This window comes from Oncorhynchus clarkii, chromosome 22, assembly GCF_045791955.1.
Source record: "Oncorhynchus clarkii lewisi isolate Uvic-CL-2024 chromosome 22, UVic_Ocla_1.0, whole genome shotgun sequence".
NCBI lineage: Eukaryota > Metazoa > Chordata > Actinopteri > Salmoniformes > Salmonidae > Oncorhynchus > Oncorhynchus clarkii.
In genome coordinates this window covers 20400793-20428019 of record NC_092168.1, presented here as the reverse complement: position 1 = coordinate 20428019, position 27227 = coordinate 20400793, and the positions used below count along the sequence as shown (strand labels likewise).

Genomic DNA, 27227 nt, shown 5'->3' with positions numbered 1-27227 from the left:
GGCAATGTGTGTAATGTGTATGTTTTCATTACCCACATTTTACTCCTGGTATGTGGGTGATCTGCTTGTAGATTATGCACGTATGACACACTGTTAGAGCAGCTGGAAGATAATGAATTAATAATTCATGAATAAATGAATCATCTCGTCAGACAACAGGACCTGCTGGGCATGCAGTCTCTGGACCACACACCCACAGACACACAGAGACAAAAGAGCACTGGCCTGTTTCTGCCTGCCACCGTCTTCCATGCTTCACTGGTCTGAATCTGTGACAATGGCCCATCCTTCATCCCTTCCTTGAGGGTACATCTATTTGAATTCAATCACTATGACAGCATCCCTTTTGATTTGAATGGAACCTACCATACATATTTGCCCTTTGTATAAGTGCTCAGAAAGTTACTTTTTGGACCTGAATGATAAAACATTCAAGATATAAAGGTGATCTATTTCAGTGGGTAAAGTACTTAAATAAAAAATACTTTGAAGTACTACTTAAAAGGTTTTTGGGGTATCTGTATTTTACTATTCATATTTTTGACAACTTTTACTTCACTACATTCGTAAAGAAAAGTAAGTACTTTCTACTCCATACATCTTCCCTGATACCCAAAAGTACTCATTACATTTTGAATGCTTAGCAGGACAGGAAAATTGTCTTATTCACACACTTATCAAGCAAGAGAACATCCCTGGTCATCCCTACTGCCTCTGATTTGGCGGACTCATTAAACACATGCTTTGTTTGTAAATGATGTCTCAGAGTTGGAGCGTGCCCCTGGCTATCCGTAAATAAATAAAAAAAGTTGAAAATGTGGCCGTCTGTTTTGCTTTGAAATGATTTATACTTGTCATTTTACTTTTGATACTTAAGTATATTTTTAACCAAATACTTTTGAACTTTTACTCAAGCAGTATTTTACGGAGTAACTTTTACTTAAGTCATTTTCTATTAAAGCATCTTCACTTTTACTCAAGTATGACAATTGGGTACTTTCTTCCCCGCTCCCAATTTTGCAGACCATGAGTCTTCATCACCGGAAAAGATAAACAGTTGAGATTGATATCATTTAAAAGCTTAGAAGCAGGGTTGTGAAACAATTTTCACATTTCTGAAGGGAAAAAATTGTGTTCAATAAAAACAAATGTAACTTTTAAAGTGAATTATCTAAAAAAATCTAAAAGTGCACCTAGTACAGAGGCGCAACAAAGAGCGAGTGAAAGGAGCCTAGGCTACTGCTGATTGCAAACATGGATACATTTTTCATTAAAGTAAAACAATAGTTAGAGGAGAAAGAGTACTGTCAAGGTGTGCGCTACTAGTGGAGAAGTCAGGTGCAGGAGAGCAGAGAGTTGTGAACAGGCGCACACTTTATTAAGGCAGAGGCAAATAAAACAGACAGACGCTACTGCGTCAAAACCTCCAGCCAAAGGTAAAAGTGCTATATGCGAAACAGTCACAAAAATGTAGCAAATGTTGTACAATTAACATCCCTTGTGAAAAGCAACGGAATAACGGGGAAAACCCCAGCCTGGCGGGTACACACAAACATGTAACAAAAACAATTTCACACAAAGACATGGAGGGGAACAGAGGAATAAATACATGCAGTGTGATTAGGGAATGAAAATCAGGTGTGAATGGAACAAGACAAAACAAATGGAAAATGGAGTGGCGATGGCTAAAAAGCCGGTGACGTCGTCCGCCGAACGCCGCCCGAACAAGGAGAGGAGCCGACTTGTGACAGTACACCCCCCCCCCCCCACCCCCGGCCTCAGGGACGACCCGGAGGGCGAGGCGCAGGGCGATCTGGCCAGCAACGGTGGAACTCCCGCAGCAGCTCAGGGTCCAACACATCCGCCACCGGAACACAGCACCTCTCTTCCGGATTGTACCCCCCCCCCCCCCCCACTCCACGAGGTACTGGAATCTAGGATGGAACGAACGGAGTACGCTGGGGCCCCCTCGATGTCCAGAAGGGACGGAGGAACCTCCCGCACCTCAGATTCCTGGAGCGGACCAACCACCACCGGCCTGAGGAGAGACACGTGGAACGAGGGGTTAATACGGTAATCGGGGGGAAGCTGTAACTTGTAACAAACCTCATTCACTCTCCTCAGGACTTTGAATGGCCCCACAAACCGTGGGCCCAGCTTCCGGCAGGGCAGGCAGAGGGGCAGGTTTCGGTTCGAGAGTCAGACCCGGTCCCCCGGTGCGAACACCGGGGCCTCACTGCGGTGACGGTCTGCACCAACTTTCTGGCGCAGCATGGCGTGCTGAAGGTGGACATGGGCGGCGTCCACCGCAGGAGCCTCGTCTGACTCTGATGCCAAGGAGCCAGAACCGGCTGATACCCCAATACACACTGGAAAGGGGTGAGGTTAGTAGAGAAGTGGCGGAGCGAGTCCTGGGCCATCTCTGCCCAGGGCACAAACCCTGCCCACACCCCCGGCCGGTCCTTCCAATAGGACATCAGAAACCTATCCACATCCTGGTTTACTCTCTCCGCCTGCCCGTTACTCTCGGGGTGAAAACACGAGGTAAGGCTGATCGAGACCCCCAGACGTTCCATGAACGCCTTCCATACCCTCGACGTGAACAGGGGACCCAGATCAGACATTATATCCTCAGGCACCACGTAGTGCCGGAAGACGTGTGTAAACAAGGCCTCCGCAGTCTGTAGAGCCGTAGGGAGACCAGCCAGAGGGAGGAGACGACAGGACTTAGAAAAACAATCCACAACGACCAGGATCGCGGTGTTACCCTGTGAGGGATGAAGGTCGTTCAGGAAATCCCCCCGTCGATGGGGTGGTAATTGAGTCACCTTTTTACAGAAGGCGAGAGCCAAATCGGCATATTCTGGGGGGGTGAGCACGGTGGAGACCTGGTCTGGACTTTCCACCGTGGTAGCACCAACGGAAACCCCTACACACCTCCCCGAGCAATCTCGCGACCACTCCGTGAAAGCCCTGATGATACTGATGATCATAATAATAATAACAACAACAACAGGAAGATCAAGAAAAAGGAGGGTTATAATTTCAGACAATTTGGAAGAGTGTAAACACAAAATAAATTATAAGCAATACCAGAGAGGCTGTTCCAATAAAAAATAGTGTAAAACCTTTATTACTGCATAGGAAAGATGAAAAACAGCTGAATTTCTGAAATTGTTCATCCAACGTGTGGTTGCGTGGTGCTTATAAAAAATGTTTTAATTCTCAAACAATAAGCAGGATCTGTTTTGTTGAGACATTTTTGTTTTTTTTGACTGTCTTTTTAATATTGTGCTCTGTATTTAGTATAAAATAGGTTAAAAGCAGGCCTGTTGTAAAATAAATAACATTAACCTATTACTGTCATTTGTTGGGTAGGCCTACGGTAGAACGCTCAACTATGTTGGAAATTGCTGCTGTGAAGGTTTAAACCAGTTCTTTAAATAATGTGTTTTGTTTCATTCTGTTGAGCCATTTTCTTTGGCAAAATTAAGTTCCAACTGTTGTTGATTTGCCTCAACAGAATAGAATTACATGTAGGCGTACTTTAGAGCTACTCACACTCAAACCATGAAAAGGAAAAACCAAAGAGGGCAAGATGAAAAACGTAATGTACTGCCTCAATATAATAACCTATTCGATTTTTTCCCTAAAAATAATGACTTGACTTACTTTGATATAACCCTAATAAAGTAAAGGTGCAATATTCAGAAATCGCTCCGCCATTTCCTGGTTGCAAATAATAGTGTCTAATTACAGTTTGTGACAAAATAATTGTACCATCTAAACCACTGTGAAAGATCTTTTCGACAACCAAAAATATTGTATTTTCAGCTGTTTGAAGCTATTATACAAAACCAAAAAGTAAAAAGATGCAAAAACAAAACTTAAATTACAGGAAGCACAGAAATAGCGCACACAAACCAGATCTACCACTTCTTAGACTTGCTTTCAATGACAATGACAGATCTATAACTCACATTTCTATGTGAATTTGGAATGGCTTTAAGAAACTTTTGTGATGGTTTGGTGTGGTATGGCCATTACTATTATCCAACTTGTTGAACCTGTGCTTCTGTGCAACTTGTTGAACCTCTAGCTTCTAAATTACATCAACCTCAACCGTTATATTTTCCAGTGATGAAGACATGGATGTCTCATGGTATGGTGGAGTATGCAAAATGGGTCAATTCTTAGCATCTTTATCAACTAAATGTTTTGACATTCAGGTCCAAAAAGTCACTTTCTGACCACTTCTTCCACAAGCAAACATGAATTCACTTCTTCCACAGGCAAACATGAATTCACTTCTTCCATGGGCAAAAAGTGACTGAATTCAACTGAATTTACCCTTGAAGTAATCCCTGTCCCTTCCTAAAAAGCCTCCTTTCCTTTCTTTACCTCCACTGAACTATAATGCACTATGATGCACTTGAGTATAAAGACAAAGTTTTTTCACTCAGCAGACAAGTGAGTAAAATCAGGACACAGCCCTGTCACTTCCCTCCCTCCTAACTAGTCCTGTGATGTTATTGTAAAATACTTCTGTAAGTTCCGGAGAATTGTAAAAAATTATAAAAATTCCAAATTCCGATCATGTCGGCAAAAAGCAATCAGACAGTGTGTGCCGTTATCTGTAACGAAGCGTTGAGGTTAGTGACCTGAAAAAGTGCTGCTGTCTGTCTGCATTAGCCTAGCATTCAGTTCAGCCTGGCTAGACAGAGAGTAATGATTGTGTCTTCTTCACTGAAACTGAAAGTAGAGGGAGGGGGGATTTCTTCACTGGCTTCCTAAGCTAGCTGCTAAGCTGTCAGACTGTCTCAAGCATTATGATGGGAATTGGAAAAACGTTCAATCAATGTTAAAGGCCAAGTGCAGTCCAAAACTTGATTTTCATGTTTTATATATACACTATATTATACAAAAGTATGTGGACACCCCTTCAAATTAGTGGATTCGGCTACTTCTGCCAGACCCCTTGCTGACAGGTGTATAAAATCGAGCACACAGCCATGTAATCTCCATAGACAAACATTGGCTGTAGAATGGCCTTACTGAAGTGACTTTCAATGTGGCACCGTCATAGGATGCCCCCTTTCCAACAAGTCGGTTTATCAAACTTCTGCCCTGCTAGAACTGTAAGTTATGTTATTGTGAAGTGGAAACGTCTAGGAGCAACAACGGTTCAGTCGCAAAGTGGTAGGCCACACAAGCTCACAAAACGGGACTGCCGAGTGCTGAAGTGCGCAGCACGAATAAATTGTCTGTCCTCGGTTGCAACACTCACTACCGAGTTCCAAACTGCCTCTTGAAGCAACGTCAGCACAAAAACTGTTTTCGGGGGCTGCATGAAATGGGTTTCCATGGCTGAGCAGCCGCAAACAAGCCTAAGATCGCCATGCGCAATGCCAAGCGTCGGCTGGAGTGGTGTAAAGCTCACCACCATTGGACTCTGGAGCGGTGGAAACGTGTTCTCTGGAGTGATGAAGCACGTTTCACCATCTGGCAGTCAGATGGACGAATCTGGGTGGGGCAGATGCCAGGAGAACGCTACCTGCCCCAATGCATAGTGCCAACTGTAAAGTTTGGGGGAGGGGGAATAATGGTCTGGGGCTGTTTCATGGTTCGGGCTAGGTTCCAGTGAAGGGAGATCTTAGTTCCAGGGAAGGGAAATATCAACGCTACAGCATACAATGACATTCTAGACGATTCTGTGCTTCCAACTTTTGGCAACAGGCCCTTTCCTTTTTGAGCATGATAATGCCACCCGTGCACAAAGCGAGGTCCATACAGAAGTGGTTTGTCGAGATCGGTATTGAAGAACTTGACTGGCTTGCACAGAGCCCTGACCTCAACCCCATCAAACACCTTTGGGATGAATTGGAACGTCAACTGCGAGCCTAATCGCCTAACAGCCTAATCGACCTCACTAATCCTTGTGGCTGGATGGAAGCAAAAAACATAAAAATGGCTACATCGGACCTTTAATTTCCGAATATGTTCCTAAGAGGGATGTGTGAACATGATGGAAGGAGCATTTTTCTTGTCGCTGCACACATAGAGCTGCAAGAGACCATGTTTTCATGGACTTGACATGAGGGATAAAGATTTCAGGAGCTAAATGTGAGAACACTGCACTAGTGCCTTTGGGTAATTGTGCGTGCTAAAACTACCCTCTCAGCAGAATTCTCCCCTATCCCATCAGAAAACAACTAACAGAGAGGCTGTGCTTGACACATACATTTGAAGTCAGATGTTTACACACACGTTTTTCAACCACTCCACAAATTTCTTGTTAACAAAATATTGTTTTGGAAAGTCGGTTAGGACATCTACTTTGTGCATGACACAAGTCATTTTTCCAACAATTGTTTACAGACAGATTATTTCACTTATAATTCACTGTATCACAATTCCAGTGGGTCAGAAGTTTACATACACTTAGTTGACTGTGCCTTTAAACAGCTTGGAAAATTCCAGAAAATGATGTCATGGCTTTAGAAGCTTCTGATGACATCATTCGAGTCAATTGGAGGTGTACCTGTGGATGTATTTCAAGTCCTACCTTCAAACGCAGTGCCTCTTTGCTTGACATCAAGGGGAAATCAGCCAAGACTTCAGAAAAAAACCTTGTAGACCTACACAAGTCTGGTTCATCCGTGGGAGCAAGTATAAACACCATGGGACAAGACAGCCGTCATATCGCTCAGGAAGGAGACACATTCTGTCTCATAGAGATGAACATACATTGGTAATAAAAGTGCAAATCAATCCCAGAACAACAGCAAAGGACCTTGTGGAGATGCTGGAGGAAACAAGTACAAAAGTATCTATATCCACAGTAAAACAAGTCCTGTATTGACATAACCTGGAAGGCCGCTCCGCAAGGAAGAATCCACTGCTCCAAAACCGTCATAAAAAAGCCAGACTACGGTTTGCTAATGCACATGGGGACAAAGATCGTACTTTTTGGAGAAATGTCCTCTGGTCTGATGAATCAAAAATAGAACTGTTTGGCCATAATGACCATCGTTATATTTAGAGGAAAAAGGGGGAGGCTTGCAAGCCGAAGAACACCATCCCGACCGTGAAGCACAGGTGTGGCAGCATCATGTTATGGGGGTGCTTCACTGCAGGAGGGACTGGTGCACTTTAAAAAACAGATGGCATCATGAGGATGGAAAATGATGTGGATATATTGAAGCAACATCTCAAGACAGTCAGTCAAGTTAAAGCTTGGGCGCAAATGGGTCTTGCAAATGGACAATGAACCCAAGCATACTTCCAAAGTTGTGGCAAAATGGCTTAAGGACAACAAAGTCAAGGTATTGGAGTGGCCATCACAAAGCCCTCAAAGCCCTCACAAAGCATTTCACATTCTTAAAATAAAGTGGTGATCCTAACTGACCTAAGACAGGGAATTTAAATGTATTTTGCTAAGGTGTATGTAAACTTCCGACTTCAACTGCACACAGTGTGGATGAAGTCCCCTTATAAAGGCTGTGTGTTTGAGGATGTTGGGCTCCCGAGTTGCGCAGCGATCTAAGGCACTTCATCTCAGTGCAAGAGGCGTCACTACAGTCCCTGGTTCGATTCCAGGCTGCATCACATCCGGCCGTGATTGGGAGTCCCATAGGGCGGTGCACAATTGGCCCAATGTCATCCGGGTTTGGCCGGGGTAGGCCATCATTGTAAATAAGAATTTTTTCTTATCTGACTTGCCTAGTTCAATAAAGGTTAAATTAAAAAAAATCTTAACTAATTCACCTGAAATCTAGGCTAAGGGCCATATGTGACCCACCACCTAAGTTCGGTACAATGCAGCAAGATTTTAAATGGTGTTTTTTACTTTAAGCTAGAAAAGTGTATATCATACACTGCAGTTGAGGAACAATGGGAAAGTTATTCTGCTTTGAATGTTGATAAACTCGTGACCCCACTATTGAGAAAATTTGCCTTGAATATTTTGGTATACCTACTGGAGAGCTCTTCTTTGTCTACACCCATTCAGCATCGTTCACACCCGCATAAGCATTAGCCCCACCCATCTCTTCAAGGATTCACATGAGAGGCCATGTGCTAAACAGAGTGAGTAGTGTAGTAAACAACCAAAGATTTCAAGACTAAAAGTGGTAAAAGTAGTAGCCTACAATAAGGAAAAACTCCAGATAAAAATATACTTTTTCTAGTCCTTGGCCTATATCCTAATACGACTTTGGTGCAGGTCATGTTGTTCTTCACATTATCATCTCTTGTAAACACACACTATATCAAATCAAATTGATGTTTAGGTGTCACATGCACAGGATACAGAAGGTGTAAATGGTTCAGTGAAACGGTTACTTGCATAGTAGGAATATCACAAACAAAGTGAACTTCATGGGTCGTAATCGTCGTAATCATCTGGCAAAGTGAAACAATGAACCGGCATAATCCCAACTCATACTACTACCAATACAAATATTGTCATAGCTGTAGTATGAATCTGCAGGTATCTAAAGCTAACCAACTAGGTTCAATGTTAGCTAGCTAACGCTCGCTAGCTAGCTAACAGTACGCTTTAACTTGCAATGAAAACGATTTTCACAAAATGATAAACGTATAACATCTGAAAATGTAGCTCTTACCAGTATACATGGATGAACAAATCACGGCAGACTGGAACCCTTTAACCATTTTGTTTTAGACCGATTAATTGGAATGGCCGATTTCAAGTTTTCATAACAATGGTAAATTGGTATTTTTGGACACTGATTTGGCCCAAACATTTTTTACACATTTATTTAACTAGGCAAGTCAGTTAAGAACACATTCATATTTTCAATGACGGCCTAGGAACGGTGGGTTAACTGCCTTGTTCAGGGGCAGAATGACAGATTTTTACCTTGTCAGCTCGGGGATACTAGTCCGGTTACTAGTCCAACACTCTAACCACCTGCCTTACATTGCACTTCACGATCTTGGGCAGCAAGAAGCCAAGGTAAGTTGCTAGCTAGCATTAAACTTACAAAAAACAATCAATCTTCACATAATCACTAGTTAACTACACATGGTTGATGATATTACTAGTTTATCTAGCGTGTCCTGCGTTGCATATAATCGATGCGGTGTCTGTTAATTTCTCATCAAATCACAGCCTACTTGTGATGATTTAGCACTGTCGTTGCACCAAACCTAACCATAAATATCAATGCCTTTCTTTAAAATCAATACAGAAGTATATATTTTTAAACCTGCATATTTAGTTAATATTGCCTGCTAACATGAATTTCTTATAATTGTGTCACTTCTCTTGCGTTCCGTGCAAGCAGTCAGGGTATATACAGCAGTTTGGGCCGCCTGGCTCGTTGCGAACTGTGTGATGTCCATTTATTCCTAACAAAGACAGTAATTAATTTGCCAGAATTGTACATAATTATGACATAACATTGAAGGTTGTACAATGTAACAGGAATATTTAGACTTAGGGATGCCACCCGTTAGATAAAATACGGAACGGTTCCGTATTTCACTGAAAGAATAAATGTTTTGTTTTCGAAATGATAGTTTCCGGATTCGACCATATTAATGACCAAAGGCTCGTATTTCTCTGTGTTATTATGTTATAGTTAAGTCTATGATTTGATAGAGCAGTCTGACTGAGCGATGGTAGGCAGCAGCAGGCTCGTACGCATTCATTCAAACAGCACTTTCGTGGGTTTGCCAGCAGCTCTTCGCAATGCTTCAAGCATTGAGCTGTTTATGACTTCAAGCCTATCAACTCCCGAGATTAGGCTGGTGTAACCGATGTGAAATGGCTAGCTAGTTAGCGGGGTGCGCGCTTATAGCGTTTCAATCGGTGACATCACTAAGCTCAGACTTGGAGTAGTTGTTCCCCTTGCTCAGCAAGGGCCACGGCTTTTGTGGAGCGATGGGTAACGATGCTTCGAGGGTGGCTGTTGTCGATGTGTTCCTGGTTCGAGCCCAGATAGGGGCAAGGAGAGGGACGGAAGCTATACTGTTCCACTGGCAATACTAATGTGCCTATAAGAACATCCAATAGTCAAAAGTATATGAAATACAAATGGTACAGAGAGAAATAGTCCTATCATTCCTACAACTTCTTACCTGGGAATATTGAAGACTCATGTTAAAAGGAACCACCAGCTTTCATATGTTCTCATGTTCTGAGCAAGGAACTTAAACGTTAGCATTTTTACATGGCACATATTGCACTTTTACTTTCTTCTCCAACATTATTTTGCATTATTTAAACCAAATTGAACTGGTATGCATGTTTCATTATTTATTTGAGGCTAAATTGATTTTATTGATGTATTATATTAAGTTCAAATAAGTGTTCATTCAGTATTAATCGATTAATCGGTATTGGCTTTGTTTGGTCCTCCAATAAATCGGTATCGGCATTGAAAAATCATAATTGATCGACCTCTAGTTTTGTTTGTAGCTACATCTTCTTTGGCCAGCATTGTGCCAAGTCACTCCGGTTCACGCTGACCGTGGAAAGTAGCCCACCACAACCTTTCCCAACTTATCTGTCGATAGTGCCTGCTAAATTCAGGGCATCAACGTTCTTGAGAAAAGTTGTAAAATTCCCGATGGCTAAAGTTATATTTTTCAACGCCTAGCTTCTTGAAACGGGTCACATATTCAATCAATTCCAATATGGGCAATAATAGATGCACAACACAAGAAATGTGCATTCTTATCAATGCAAGATACATTTGGTTTCTCTTAACTATCATGTGATTATCTGAACACTGTAGGCCTGGATCCCACTGGATCCCAGTGCCAAAGAGCCTTGGGTCACCATAGTGACATCCGTCAACAAGCTGTTCACGGCTTTCCTGCTGTCAGCAAGGAATCTTATGCATTCAATGGGGGACACATGTCTGCTTTGAGTCATAATATTGTTGCTAACCTAATCACCTACACTAATGCTAATGCAAATGGACTTCTGCTCTTCCATAACACTGTTTATACCAAGCTAACCTCTAATCCTCCACTTGGCACAGGAATTGCAGGAAATTAGCTTTAAAACCACAAGATAATTATCTGAGCTACATAGAAATGTGTAGAATTGCATCAAATTGACTTAAAAATGCAAAAATACCTCTACACCATTAAGATTGGGACTACTAGAAATCTCTCAAAAATGTACCCGGGCCGACAACACCCATTGCCACGCCCCCTGCCAAGCCCACCACCTAAGCCCCTTTTTGATCCCCAGAAAATGTTGGTGTGTGGGTGTGTTTTTTTATTTTTTTAATCAGCGAGAGGTCAATTTTTAGGGGGATTCTTGCACTGAAATTATATTGAATTATGCTTATATAATCACACTATACCAAAAAAAACTGATTCAGATTCATGTCCATAGGGGGAGTAGCAGGGGAGAGTGGAGCAGTAGCTGACTAGTGGTGGCAGCACAGTAGCTGACTAATATTCAGCAGCCTGATGGTCTGAGGGTAGAAACTATTGGCCAGTCTTTCAGTTTTTGCCACGATGCTCCTGCACTGCCTGTGTCTGAGTGATTGAAGTGGGGAGAACAGGGCATGGCTTGGGTCCCTGATGATCTTCTTAGCCTTCCTGCGACACTTGGTGTTGAAGATGTCCTGTAGGGCAGGCAGTGTGCACCCAATGGTGTGTTCGGCTGCAGCATAAAGTTCAAATGCCAAGACTCCGAGATCATTGAGTGCTTTTGAAATCTGTAGCCTATCTCTGCTGCGCTGTACCAGCATAATGGACAGTGTCCTACAGCAAGGCCCCTTTTGGTAATGAATACGTGACCCGTTTCAAGAAGCTAGGCATATGTCACAAGTCACTATTTCAACCCAGCCCAGCTCCATCAAGCCTCTTATCCATCTCTGCATGGGCAGCTTCAATAGAGACTGAATAGGAAGTAATATGCTCCTCTCAATGGATCAGTGCACTCACAGGCCTGCCTAAAGTCTCACTGTATATTTAACAATGTCTTCACTGTGGATTTAACCATGGGGCTTGTCCTTTACCACGCAGGGAGGTGGGTCTACTTTAAAATGAATAGAGTGAATTACTGTCCATTTGCATTACCTTAGTCAGGGACTCAGGCAGGCTTAATAAAAAGCCAATATGTAATCACTGTGCAGGGTGTGGGCACGAGTGTGGAAGTGTGTGTTAATGGTAGAAAGGAGTGTGTGTGTGTGGCCATACATAAGTCTGTCAGTTCTGCCCTCAGGCCCGGCTCCACAAGGGTGCTTTCTCCCTCAGTTTAATTTTTTTGTCCCTATATAAAAATAGCAAAAAATGACATGAGTGACAGGCTGGCCCAACACCTGTCTCTGGATTACATCTTCAAACTAAGGGCAACCATGGCATCTAATTTTGTCAGAAAGTTGTTTTTATTGCAAGTTAAAGCGTACTGTTAGCTAGTTAGCTAATGTTGATCTGTATGGTAATTTCATTAATATCTTAGAAATCTATTTGCATTGCTATTTATAGCCTAATGTTAGATAGCTAGATCAAATTGAAACTAGTTGGTTAGCTTTAAATACCTGCAGATTCATGCATGGTGGCTAGCTGTGACAATAATTTTCTATTGCTAGTAGTATGGGTTGGGATTCTGGTTCCTTGTTTAGCTAGCTAACTACCTACCTACATGTCTAGACAAAAGACTCCACTATGCAAGTAACCATTTCCCTGTACCGTTTACACCTTCTATATCCTGTGCATGTGACAAATAAACTTTGATTCTATTTAGTGTGTGTTTACCAGAGACGGAAATGTGAAGACAAACATGACCTGCACCTAGGTCAGATTAGAATATAGGTCAAGGACTACATCAAGTGTATTTTTAGTACTACTTTTTGCTAATACTTTCAACACTTTTAGTCTTGAAATATTTAGATGTTTACTACACTACCTTACTCTGTTTAGCACATGGCCTCACATGTGAATTCTTAAAGAGATGGGCAGTGCTAAGGCGTAAGAGGGTGTGAATGATGCTAAAATTAGTAGCCTAGTTATTCATGCATGGAAACAAAAATACTAAATAGCAGTTTGGCTTAGAATACCAACATCTGCGAATGTGAACGAATGAATGAGAACAGAACAAAACAGTGGTAGCAAGTAGTCCTAGTAAACAAAATATCAGATCGATAAATGCATGACACAATCTATATGTAGGCTAGTTACATTAACAATAAACAAAAGCAGTAAACAAAAGGAGAATTGAGATCCAAATAGCCTACAGCCTACTACAGTGAGATGCAGCCATGCACAGCTGCTTGCCAAATGAATAAGCCTATAAAGGCAAACATGGAAAATCATTCAGCTCGCTCATGAGTTCAACATGTTGTGATACGGCACAATACACTTATGTGAATCAAATTCGAAACCACCTAATTAATTAAGCAATGCCAGCCTACCATAAACACGCTTCCTAGATGTACAGAAACGAAAACCAATAGACTATCAAGTAAACCATAATTGAATGTATCCATTCCTATAATGAAACATATGTACATATGTAGCTACACACATGGACATCATTTGGGTTCTTCATTGGAATTATATTGAATTCTGCTTATATCACACTATACCAGAATAAACATAAAAGTTCAAACGCTTTTGACTATGAAGTGACAGGTTCAATGGCAAGAAATTGCCACTGCGCTCTATCAGCACCATGGACAGCGGCCAACACACTAAAATAAAGATTTTTATAATAAACAACCAGCTAGATTGTTTCAATCTTACCTTTTCAAAAGGGTAGCAGCCTCCTTGATGCTCTGTGGAAATTCCTGAGTAATCGATCATTCCATTTTCCCTGAAATCTTCTTGTAATATCCCCCTCAAATGCCAGTTGGATTAGTTGAGCTTTCCTCGGGTGTAGCATGCCTCTTCTGTGCGGACTGAACACGTTTGTCAAAGTGGAAAATGAGTTCTCGCATGTAGCTGTGGACGCCCCAAAAGTCAGTCCATGTTTCAGTGCAGTAAGCACGGTCGGCATAGAGGAGAGAGGCTCAGAGAATCTTTGCAGCATATCAAGTGGGGTCCATTTGTCCTCATCGGAGCAAGAGGGGCAGAGCAACACCAATCTCAGCTTCCACCAAATCTATTTTGCTTAGATCCAGCAATGGTTTCACCTTTTTCAACATCTGGAAAGTCATAACTCTCGGGGTCAAGGGCACACATGGCCTCCCTGAATCGTTCTGACATTTCACCGATGATAGCATCCAAGAGCCGCCTCTAAGGCTCTTTGCTTGCTGCGTGCATAGCAAATCCTTTGGTACTATCAACAGCTTTCTTCCAGTAAGAATAGCCAGCTTGGGTGAAGGCCTTGTCTGTGTTAGCATTGGGAAACACAAAACTTTCGAGATTGAGAAACAAAATGCTGCATCAGCAGTAACCAAGTATTCCAGTCACTCTCTTCCTATGAACCAGTTGTTATTAAATGAATGTTTTTGGACAGAAAACCTGTGGCTAGGGTAGGATTTAACCTGGGCTGGCTCCTCTGTTCCAAGATCATCATGAACAGTCGGAGATGGAGGCGGCTGTGGAGCCATTATCTTGGCGCCGCTTGTGGAAGGGTTTGTAGGCTCTGCACACACAGCATCATCGCTGCTGGGCTTGGCGGCAGCCTCAGTGGTTTGATGCTGCTGCTGTTGCTCTCCTTCTCTTTTTTTGGGGGTACTTGGCAAAGTTAATTTCTGATATCCATTGTGGCAGATTAGCTGGTTTGAGCTAGCTAAATAGGCTAAGGCTAATAAGACTAACACTTTTACAGTTAGCCAAGAAGCTACCTAAACTCGGTAGTGCCGGGGTGTGAGGCAGAGTTGAGTGAAGCAGCTTCAATGGTAAACTTCACAGCGCGAGCCTGCCCTTAAAAATCTAAATATTACAGGTATCACATTGTCTACCACAGAGATGAGTAGCACCCCCCACCCCGCTTTTTATGGAAACCCAAAGGACTCATACCTAGCCACCCAGTGGCTTTCCATAGACACACACAGTGGCGCGCCCTGTCCATTGTGCTGACACACTCAATCATGTAAATGTTTTAGCTTTTTAATTGAACTAGGCAAGTCAGTTAAGAAAAAAATATTATTTACAATTGACAGCCTCCTTGTAAAGCTCCCCCCCATCAAAACCATCCCCTAACCCCGACGGCGCCGGGCCAATTGTGCGCCGCCCTATGGGACTCCTGATCACAGCCGGTTGTGATACAGCCCAGGATCGAACCCGGGTCTGTAGTGACACCTCTAGCACTGTGATGCAGTGCCTTAGACCACTGTGCCACTCAGGAGTCCTTAAATCGGGACATAAAACTACAACTGAGGGAGCTCAAGTTGAACTGAGAGGGTAAGCCCCCTTTAGCCCCTTGTGGAGTAGGGCCCGAGGGCAGGACTGGCAGGCTATTGTATGGCCACACACACACACACACACATTACTGACTCCCATTACACACACTTCCACACTCATGCCACACTCGTGCCCACACCCTGCAAAGTGATTACATATTGGCTCTTTATTAAGCCTGTCTGAGTCCCTGACTAAGGTAATGCAAATGGACAGTAATTCACTATTCACTTTAAAGTAGACCCACTTCACTGTGCGGTAAAGGACACACCCCATTGTTAAATCCACAGTGAGGACATTGTTAAATATACAGTGAGACTGTAGGCAGGCCTGTGAGTGCATTGATTCATTGAGAGGAGTATATTACTTCCTATTCAGTCTCCTTTGAAGCTGCCCATGCAGAGATGGATAAGAGGCTTGATGGAGCTGGGCTGGGTTGAACTACACCGGATTATAGTTTACTGTACGAGGCCTGAGACTACTGCATGGACAACTGACTACTGTCTGTCTGTCTGTCTGTCTGTCTGTCTGTCTGTCTGTCTGTGAGCGAGTGAGAAAGAGATAGTGTGTAGCATGTAGGCATCACGCAACACTTGTAAATAAAGGCTGTTCTAATGAAATAAGGCTGAGGTCCAAACAGCAGGATAAGCAGAACTGTATGCAGCTCTTATTCTACAGTCCATATTGACACTGACATCATCTGCCTGAGCTGTCACATGCAACTGGCCCACCCACAACCAGACACACCCACAACCATACACACACCGGAATGGCCGATTAATTAGGGCCGATTTCATGTTTTCATAACAATCGGAAATTGGTATTTTTGGCCGCCGATTTGCCGATTTAAAATAATAATAACAATTAAACCTTTATTTAACTAGGCAAGTCAGTTAAGAACACATTCTTATTTTCAATGACGGCCTAGGAACGGTGGGTTAACTGCCTTGTTCAGGGGCAGAAAGACAGATTTTCACCTTGTCAGCTCAGGGGAACCAATTTTGCAACCTTACAGTTAACTAGTCCAACACAATAACGACCTGCCTCTCTCTCGTTGCACTCCACAAGGAGACTGCCTGTTACGAGAATGCAGTAAGCCAAGGTAAGTTGCTAGCTAGCATTAAACTTATCTTGTAAAAAACTATCAATCATAATCACTAGTTAACTACACATGGTTGATGATATTACTAGATGTTATCTAGCGTGTCTTGCGTTGCATATAATCTGACTGAGCATACAAGCATACAAGTATCTAAATATCTGACTGAGCGGTGGTAGGCAGAAGCAGGCGCGTAAACATTCATTCAAACAGCACTTTCGTGCGTTTTGCCAGCAGCTCTTCGTTGTGCGTCAAGCATTGCGCTGTTTATGACTTCAAGCCGATCAACTCCCGAGATGAGGTGGTGTAACCAAAGTGAAATGGCTATCTAGTTAGCGCACGCTAATAGCGTTTCAAACATCACTCGCTCTGAGCCTTCTAGTAGTTGTTCCCTTGCTCTGCATAGGTAACGCTGCTTCAATGGTGGCTGTTGTCGTTGTGTTGCTGGTTCGAGCCCAGGGAGGAGCGAGGAGAAGCAATACTGTTACACTGGCAATAGTAAAGTTCCTATAAGAATATCCAATAGTCAAAGGTTGATTAAATACAAATGGTATAGAGGGAAATAGTCCTATAATTCCTATAATAACTACAACCTAAAACTTCTTACCTGGGAATATTGAAGACTCGTGTTAAAAGGAACCACCAGCTTTCATATGTTCTCATGTTCTGAGCAAGGAACTGAAACGTTAGCTGTCTTACACAGCATGTTTGCATTATTTAAACCAAATTGAACTTGCCTTTTTATTTATTTATTTTAAATCGGCCGGTTAATCTGTATCAGCTTTTTTGGTCCTCCAATAATCGCTATCGGCGTTGAAAAATCATAAATCAGTCAACCTCTATTACAGAGCACTAATTATGGCCCCTCACCACACAACCCACACATGCGCACGCTCACACACACTCACACCCATCCATTGTTCTGAGTTGATCAGAGGCCTGATAATAAAAGAGAGTAGCCTGAAGGTAGAGTACATCTCAAAGTAAAACTATTCGACTTCTTTCTGCTACAAACTCCCAACACATCCCCCTTTTCCCTCCCTCCCTTCTCCCTTCTTCACCTCCCATTCCCCTGCAGTCTTGGGAACAGAGTGAATCAATCTAACAGCAACATGCCACATGCACACACAAACGTGCACTCTCACATACAAACACCAACACACTCGCTGACAGACAGACAGGATTTGTGCCTGAGGTCAGTGTTCTAAAATTGAGAGCTTAGGCCTAAATCCCGCTCACACACACACACACGTGCCAAAATCTCATTCACACACATACTCTGGGACAGCACACTGCAAAAACCCTACTCTTCCACACACAGTCCAGCGTTAAGCTGACCTATATATAGGCCTATAGTATCACTGTGCATCTAACCTCGACATAAAACCCTGACGATCTGGAGCATTAGGCTTTTAAAGTGACGCCTTTGCAAACGGCTGTGTGGTTATTTGGTAGGGCTTCCCCATTCCCTTTGTTAATCTCTTTTCTCACAGGATCAAATCAACAGTCTACTTCACCGCTCCATTCAACAAAACTCTGAAGTCTAGCAGGAACCAAAGACTGATGTTGATTATTCAAATGTTGTTCAAGTGTTGTAAACCACACTGGAATTGACAGAAACAAAATGAGTGTGTGTCTGTGAGTGCAGCTAACAGCGGAGATTTGAAGTGTTCGACTTTACTATTGTAGTCTTGTCTCTTTCAATATCTGTTCTGACCGATCGGCTGTTGGGCTGGATTGGGACTAGGCTGGTATGATAGCAGCTGCCACGAAACACAGATCGTGGATCAGATAACGCTATCCCCAATCCTGACCTTAAGCATCGGGGGTAAAATGCTTAACTGACCATATACCAGTGTCTAGGGGAAACTTCATCCTACAAATGTTTGTTTAATGTGTGTGTACCTAACTCCTCCGGATATCAAGAGACAGGTATTTTGTCTGTCAGTGTCTTTTACATTTCTCACACAGGTTTCAGGCCTGCCTAAACATGTTACAGTAGGCCCAGTGCCCAGTCAGTACACACTAGGGTTGGGCGTTATACCGTAACTCGGGTATTTTGAAATACCCTCTGCATGACTTTTCCAATACCGCCTTTGACGTTATTTCAGCTTTTTACAGAAATACCTGCAGTCAACTTGTGCACTAGGTAAAACATAAAGTAGATTGCTCTCAACATTTCGCCTGTTAGATTATTTTTCATCATGAAGCGTTCCGTTACTAGTTTCCCAAAACAGATGTTTGAGCCAGTCACATATGTTTTTTTTTACAAAGAGGGACAAGCAAAACGGGAGCCTTGTGAGGTGAGTCACTCCTGCAGCGCAACTTAGTGAGGTGATCAAGTTACATTTGTCTGAAATTCACTACTAAAGTTTGCCAGCTATATATCGTATAACCATTAAGTTAACTATCTACGGTGTGTACAATAAACTCTCTACAGCTAGGTTTTGCTAACATAAGTGGCTAATGTTAGCTTGCAAGATCAAGCTTTTTCGTAACAGCAGCAGAGACAATCGCCTCCTGGATAAAGATCCTGCTGTCTAATATATGTTTTGTGCATGGTGCAAACTGCCGTTTTATATACTTGCATAACTTTATAAGCTGGGTCGTCTCTCTTAGTGGTAAAGGTTTGCATGCGCTCGTTAGCATTTACCTTGCATCCGCTATGGGGATTCCTTAGTACTTGTTAGCGTGTTGTTAGTATACTGGTAAGTTATATTTTTTTTGTGGGGGGGGGGGTGGTAAATCTGGATACCGCCCAACCCTAAAACACAGTGTCAGTACATACAACACACACACACACACAGTGGCCACTGTCAACAAAGCCAACCCAGCCCGGATCCCGTCAATATGATGATTGATGTGTTTCCGCCTTTGGTTTTACACCTGATTTTCAAGACCTGATTTTCAGGGAGAGGCTCTTGCCTTCAGGGAGAGGCAGTTAGCCTGAAAACCTACTATCCAATGTACTAAATCTAATGCACGGATAGCCTTCTGTATAGTGTATTTATGAACACGCTGTTTGCTGTTGTTTAGAGTAATATAAAAGTCCCTTTCCAATTGTGTAATTACACTCAACCTAATGACTATGTAATTACAGTGCAACTATTATGCAAATGCTAGAGTGGAGTAGCCTACATCTAAACAGGACACCAAGGCAATGATTGACTATACAGACCGACAGGGTTGTAATGCATTGGGACTTGAAGCCTGCCGAATCCCTATTCATTCACCATAATCATCATTCTGGTGTGTCCTCATCATCCCAGACTGAGAGAATAAGATCCACACAGCAGCTGTGGAGGAGGCCCACTTACAACATGTAGAATAGAATAAAGAACATAGAACAGACATTTGCTGTCACTGCAGGAAAGAAGTATGCACCCACAACATAAGGAAGATAAATTCATCCACAGAGAAGTAATCATGCATTTTCACTGGCTCTGAAATAATTGGATTTCCTGGGAGTGAGCAAATGAGGAAAGATTATATTGTCACATTTGCATGTAGCCTAGTCACAACTACAAGTGACAATATGCAGATAGCCTTCTAGTACAACATTACATATTGATTGCACATGACTCATGCGATTGTCTCATACCTATAAGAAATCACAGGTCATTACCTATCTGACATTGCTAATAGAGGAATGTGTAACATGGGAGACTTGCATCTTGCACAGGAGATTGAAGGCTATGAATTAAAATCTGTAACTCAGACGTGGTAATATGCACTACAGCTCAGCTGTCATGACCGATACAGGGTGTGTGTGTTCACTCTCCACCACACCATGATGAACTGTGAAGTGTCTCCCGTGCATGTTGTCACACACAGAGAGAGAGAGAGAGAGAGAGAGAGAAAATACTCTAGACAGGGGGACACATTCGGGGAGATACAATGTAACCGCATCGTGTAATAAAAGGCAACAAACATTACACGTACTTTCCAATGACCTCACACAGCTCGTACACATCTTCAAACAGTACGTCGTCGTCCGCCATGGTCCAGCGAGGCTGGGGAAATAATTCCCCCCAAATCCGTCCTGAAACGTATGTTCCAAAGCAAATAATCACAACAAACGGACGTTTTTGTGAATACAAACTGTTCTGCTCTCTGTAGCCTAGGCTACTTGAAGCGTAGACTAATCACCAAGGAGTTGGGAATAAAGCTTCCCCAATTCCAATGGGTTAGAAAAATATGTTTTCCCCAAAACGCTGCGTAGCTGCGGTGGTTCAACTACGGTGGGAAGCTTCAAGGCAACGTGAGTTTTTCAATAATCCCGTTTACGGTCTCCGGTTCTGCCCCACCTTGCCCAGGTTTCCTATGTAGGCGACTCCTCCTCGAAGCCTACGGTGATATTGTAAAACGTTATAATAAACAACTCGAGTCGCGTGCCCTGTCCGCTGATCCACATTAGTCAACCGTCCAGAACGCACGTAGGCTACAACCCGCTGCAAAAACTACAGCTATACTCTGTGTATCTTGCAGAGTTCATCAACAAAACGAACTATTTAATCAAAATACTGTTTAATGTAAATAACACATACGTGTAGTCTAGCTACATTCTTCACATCCCAAAAGAGGTGAAAAGGTTAGTTTCGTCCCCCTTGAAAAGCGCGCATGGTTCCCGTGCACACGCGACTCGATCGGGAAGGTAAAACTATTAACTGAAAATGGGCTTCAGGGGCGTGCTCTAATCCTCTCTCTCTCTCCCTTTCACTTTATCGTTGCTCCAATTTTCCTCTCTTCCTTCGTCGCTCCTCGTCCAGCATAACCAAGCTCCTCCCACCCAAGGTTATGAAACTGCCCCGCAAACCACCATTATGGTTCCGCAGGAGCGGCTGCGTACCGGGATCCCACAATTGAAACACACGGTGCTTGAGCCAAGATGACGTAGCGGGAGCACCTTTGTGGTAGTTTTCGAGTCGCAGTTTCCAGATTCACTTTTAAATAACAATAAATCACAACAAGGTGTACCTTTTCAAAGTGCAAATGACACCCCAGCATGCACACTTAGGCATGTAAACCTGCAATATGTAACTTTTTGGGCGACACAACCAAATCAACATAGAAATGTGTGTTATAGATCTGTCATTATCATTGAAAGCAAGTCTAAGAAGCAGTATAGCTGTTCTATGTGCACTATTTCTATGCTTCCTCTGCTTAAATGACATTTTTGTGTCTTTTACTTTCGGTTTTGTACAACAGCTGAAAATAAATATTTTTTTGTTATGGAAAATATATTTCACAGCAGAATTAATTATTTAACTCAAACAGAACTCATTCGTTGCTATTGAATGGCAGTAGTGGTGTGTGGGTAAAGTCTCCGAGGAAGGCAAGCCAGAAAAAAATTGCCATATTACAACCTATGTGTTGTGATAATTGCGTTATTTGCTCTATAACTGTTAGGTAATATGCCTTGCGACCGTGATAAATAAGCTTAAGGCCTAGACAATAAGAAGACACAGTCGCAGAATAAATTCAAACACACCTTTGTTTCATCACAAAACCAGAGAGCAACATCTGTCCGGTGGAGTCCACAAAACATATTGCATGTAACAAACAGTTACATGACCTACAGCATGGCCAATCAAGGTAATGTTTCCGACATTTTTGGACCACTAAACAACTTGATTTAGAACCACGGAGAGTTACAGCAAGTCGAAAAGAAAACAGGAGCTCCACTATTCCAGCACCATTTCAACTTCAACATTTCAACATCATCAAATCACCAATGCTTAGTCTAATATTGTGACAACTAAAATATACCAAAAACAATTCAGTCCAATCGAAGTCAGTTAAATATGATGTGGCTGTCCATGATTCTGATTTATCTGTGTGTTTGTGTTAGTGTGTGTGCGTGCGTGCATTAGTGTAGATGTCCAAGTAGAAAAAAACATGTTGACTCAATATACTTGCAATCCGCTGTCATAGAGAACAAGCTTTTAGATTTTGTTGTCCTAGGCTAACGTATGAATTTATGATTGGATCAGAATCGCCATTATAATCATTGGCCAGTACGGAGAATTAGATAAAACCACAAGTCCAAATCCCTCTCACCATCCATGGCTAATTTCGGAAAGGGACCATTTTAGCTAGCTAGCTAGCCAGCAGAGGACAACAACACAACAAGATGCAAAAATTCAAGTTTTTTCTGTCAATGACGTTTTGCTCTTGATATGATGTGATTGGTTTCAAGTCAAATCCCTTGACCCTTTTTTTTGGTGTGCCAGTACAATTCACAGTTCAGCTCACTCAGTTTATCTCAATGCTGATTGGTTATTATTTTTTGCTTTTTGTTATCAAGGGAGGTCAAATGCTTTCTGGCTTCCCTTGCATTCAGTGCTACAGGCGGCAACAATGCCATACTCTTTAGGACTACACAGCATCCGATACATGGGCTACACATACAGAGACAAGGGGGCGCTGTTTCACACACTCGGATGCTTTGTCTGGTGAGATACATTCAGCCTCTGCGAATTGAAGGAGAAAGATCAAATATAAATAATTTTTGTCTCTCTTTCTCTGTGGTTGCCCATGCTATAACCTTGCTGCCAATTCTGAATTGATACTCATTTGGTGGCAAGACAGGTAATGTATACCAGTGGAGGCTCCTCAGAGGAGGAAGGGGAGGACCATTTCATAACAATTCAAACTGTAAAATATTTTAAAATGTATTCCTTTTAGATACAACTATACTAAATATAATCACATGTCACCAAATAATTGATTAAATAACACTATTTTGCAATGAAGGTCTACAGTAGCCTCAACAGCACTCTGTAGGGTAGCACCATGGTGTAGCCGGAGGATAGCTAGCTTCTGTTCTCTGGGTACATTGACTTCAATACAAAACGTAGGAGGCTCATGGTTCTCACCCCCTTCCATAGACCTACACAAGTAACTATGACAACTTCCAGAGGGTGTCCTCCAGCCTATCAGAGTACTTGCAGCATGAACTGACTTTTGTTGTCCATCCAATCAAAGGATCAGATAATTCATCTAGTACTGAAAGCATAAGCTACTGCTACCTAGCACTGCAGTGTGGTGAGTAGTTGTCTCAAAGAGAGAGAAAGACAATAGTTGAACAAATTAATTTCTTCCAAAATGAAGGAGAAGCAAGAGAGAAAGAGCGAGAGATTGTCATTTCTTTTCGCTTTCAGTTTCACTTACTTGGCCAGCAAATTAACCTAGCTAGTTTAGCCTAATGAAACACCCTGCTCAAAGAGATGAAACACCCTGCTCAAAAGGATGCTATGTTAGCTAGCTGGCTATGACTTTCCAACACAACACTGGAACTCTTCCAGGTCAAGGTAAGCTTTTGGTTTTATTAATTTACTGCCACTGGGGCCCGCCAGTGTAACTGCTTACTGGCTTTACACTGTAACGGTACTGCATGATTGTAGCGAGTTTACTATTGGTTTAGTTCTATTAGCTATCCTGACTATGATGTTACTTTAGCTAATATGGTGACAACAATGTAGGCTGTGTGTAGTGGTTTGGCTTGGAAAGGTTTTTTCGCCTGTAGCTAATGTCTTGTGCATTGAAGTCCACATTGAAGTCCACAAGCGAAGGGAAAAGGTGAGAGGGGGAGAGAGCATAGCAATACAACGTTGTTTCAGTATGATGTGTTGGATAAAGGAATAAAGACAGACACCAATGTCAAGTTCAATAGCCTTGTTCATGCATTGTACATATCCCTACACGCGGAGTCCGGGGAACAGTCCGGCTAGTTGATTACCTATCAACTAGACTCCGTAACAAACGTGGCTGCTATGAAAGTGAACGGTGTATTCATTCTGCCAATTCTGTTGAAAAAAAAATCTTAAATGGAAGCAAACAGAATAAAACAGAGATAAACATACCTGAATTTGTCCAATATAAACTCTTGTTTGCAACTGTTGGACTAATGATTACACTCTATATCAGCTAGATGCAGGCAAGAGTGTTCAAGGCGGTATTGAATGTCACTGTCTGTCCATGTGTCCCTGTCTGTCACCTCAAATTTGTCTCTAGACTTGTGTGCATCATGTACTAGCATAAACCAATCACTGTTACTTTGAACTGGGTGAATGGCATATGAATGAGTGTCATCCAATATGCTGTAAAAGAAATAAGGCCATGCTCATGAAAAAAAAAGTTGTCCTCCCTCATCTTAAACGGCACTGACCGCTGCTGATGTATACAGTAGGTTATTTTTTATGGTTATGTATAAAGCTGGAGAATTTAGGTCACTGCTTCCTGTGTTGAATTGCCTGTGAAATTGCGTCTGTTTCCTCAACTACCATTGTCCCAAAAAACAAGCCTATATCACCCCTCGCCACACACACACATTAGGAACCAAACAGAGGCAAACAAGCAGAAATTGTGACTTAAATTTGTCCAATAACAGACGCTTACTTTAAGTTTTATTTTGCTATGATGCAACCGTGCAAAACATTTTGCTCTGGTGTGCACTAATGAATACACCCCAGGTGCAATGCTCAGGATGGGGTTTTTATTAACAGTGGGAGGAATAAATCTGGGAGCTGTACAAAATATATACAACAAAACCAACAAACAGCACATGGTAGAAAGGACATCAAATCTTAATAGTGCTCTCAAAAGAAAACCCAGGCTTTTTCATTTCATAAACCTGGCAGCACACCAACATATCCCCCTGTCTGGCAGACACAGGAATGATCAAGGCCCCTATTCAATCTGTAAAGCTGATGTGTTACAGATTCCGTGATAGAAATTGATAAGCAATTTCCGATTGAGTGACATAAGCAGCGTTTACCATGGGATGCAGTCTTCGCTAAAGCTGGAACATTGCCTTTAAATTTCAATCACGCTGTAAACCTGAAATTCCCCAATTCAGACTGAATAATCTCTATCTGAATAGAGCCCAAAGTTAAGTTGAACACCTGAGATAGGCCTTCTTCTTCTTTTTCTTCTTCTTCTTCTGCATGGATCCACCTACTGTGCGGGAGTGTGTGGTCGATCACGTTACATTTTGTGAAACAAAATTGAAAAATAATGGGGAAATGAAAAAAATTGCACCACCAACTAGCCATACACCACTATTTCAGAAAACATTGAAATTCAATAAAGAGATAAAACAGCACCCCATTCCACTTCTTTTACCCTAACTGATCCTACACCAGGGCGACGGCCTGGGAGGACGGGACTATTTAGTTCAAACACACCTTGTAACTCTCCTGCAGTAAAATCTCGTACACCCGAGTACTTCTCTGCAGCTGCCACCACAACATCTATTTTCTGGGATTTACATTTCTGCGGTACAGTTGATAACCAAGACAATGAATGCTAAGAAGCCAAACTTATTGAAGCACAAATTCGTATCACTCTGCTAACAGTGGAGCCCGACCAAATCAGGTAGACCGACTGCATTGGGTAGTCACACATTAACCCCTAATTCTTCATCTTGTGTGGATTTTTTTTTGCTCTCTGGCGCATTATCCTCAGGGTAACTGTGAACTTGTTTAAATACCTTATTTTGAAATACAGATAAGTGCACAAAAGTAATTTGTTCATTATATTTAGTTTTTCAGATGTGACCTTCCAGTGACTTTCTGAGCTCACAAAGGGAAACAATACATTTTCGAGTCTTAATTGTCTGTGTTGTGTGCCTCTTTTCTGTTGCACTTGACATGCATTCCATTACATTTCTTGCACATATACAGTATCACCATATATCATGAGCTATGTTTTACTCATGTTTTACTCATGCATACTGTTAAATATAGTTTAAAGAAATACATGTAAATATATGAATAGCACATGTATATAAAATGCATACTACAACATACAGTGCCTTCAGAAAGTATTTATACACCATTTCTTATTTTGGGGCGGCAGGGTAGCCTAGTGGTTAGAGCGTTGGGCTAGTAACTGAGAGGTTGCAAGTTCGCATCCCCCCAAGCTGTTTTTAGAAATGTCTGCTAATTTATTGAAAATTAAATACAGAAATATCTCATTTACATAAGTATTCACACCCCTGAGTCAATACCTTTGTATCGATTACAGCCATGAGTCATTCTGGATAAATCTCTAATAGCTTTACACACCTGGATTGTGCAACATTTGCCCATTATTCTTTTTAAGAATTCTTCAAGCTCTGTCAAATTGGTTGTTGATCAGTACTAGACAACCATTTTCAGGTCTTGCCATAAATGTTCAAGTAGATTTAAGTCCAAATGTAACACGACCAGGTAGCCTAGTGGTTGCTGCGTTGGACCAGTAACTGAAAGGTTGCTGGCTCGACTCCCCAAGCTGACAAGGTAAAAATCTGTCGTTCTGCCTCTGAGGAAGGCAGTTAACCTGGATACTGAAGTTGTTGATTAATGCAGCCCCCCACACCTCTCTGATTCAGTTAAAAGACAAATTTCAGTTGTACAACTGACTAGGTATCCCACTTAGGAACATTTACTGTCTTCTTGGTAACCAACTCCAGTGTAGATTTGACCTTGTGGTTTAGGTTATTGTCCTGCTAAAAGGTTCATTCATCTCCCAGTGTTTGGTGGAAAGCACACTGAACCAGGGTTACCTCAAGGATTTTGCCTGTGCTTAGCTCCATTCCGTTTCATTTTTATCCTGAAAAACTCACCTGTCCTTAACGATTATAAGCATACCCATAACATGATTCAGCCACCACTATGCTTGAAAATATGGAGGGTGTATTGGATTTGCTCCAAACATAACACTTGTATTCAGGACAAAAAAAGTGAATTGCTTTACCACATTTTTTGCAGTATTACTTTAGTGCCTTGTTGCAAACAGGATGCATGCT

At 42.1% G+C, this 27227-nt stretch overlaps 1 protein-coding gene across 6 annotated transcripts in view; it reads right to left on the bottom strand.

Moving 5' to 3' along the window:
- Positions 1-21086, bottom strand: part of LOC139380555 (calcium/calmodulin-dependent serine protein kinase a) — a 202611-nt gene extending 181525 nt beyond the window's left edge. For 3 of the 6 annotated variants that reach the window (XM_071123308.1, XM_071123305.1, XM_071123309.1), the window contains exon 1: positions 20378-20628. In XM_071123308.1, coding sequence (XP_070979409.1) covers positions 20378-20436 — 59 coding nt within the window. In that variant the 5' untranslated portion in view covers positions 20437-20628. Of the gene's footprint in view, positions 1-20377 lie in introns of all 6 variants that reach the window. The other 3 variants (XM_071123306.1, XM_071123307.1, XM_071123310.1) reach the window with 3 other exon arrangements.
- Positions 21087-27227: the final 6141 nt, after the last annotated feature.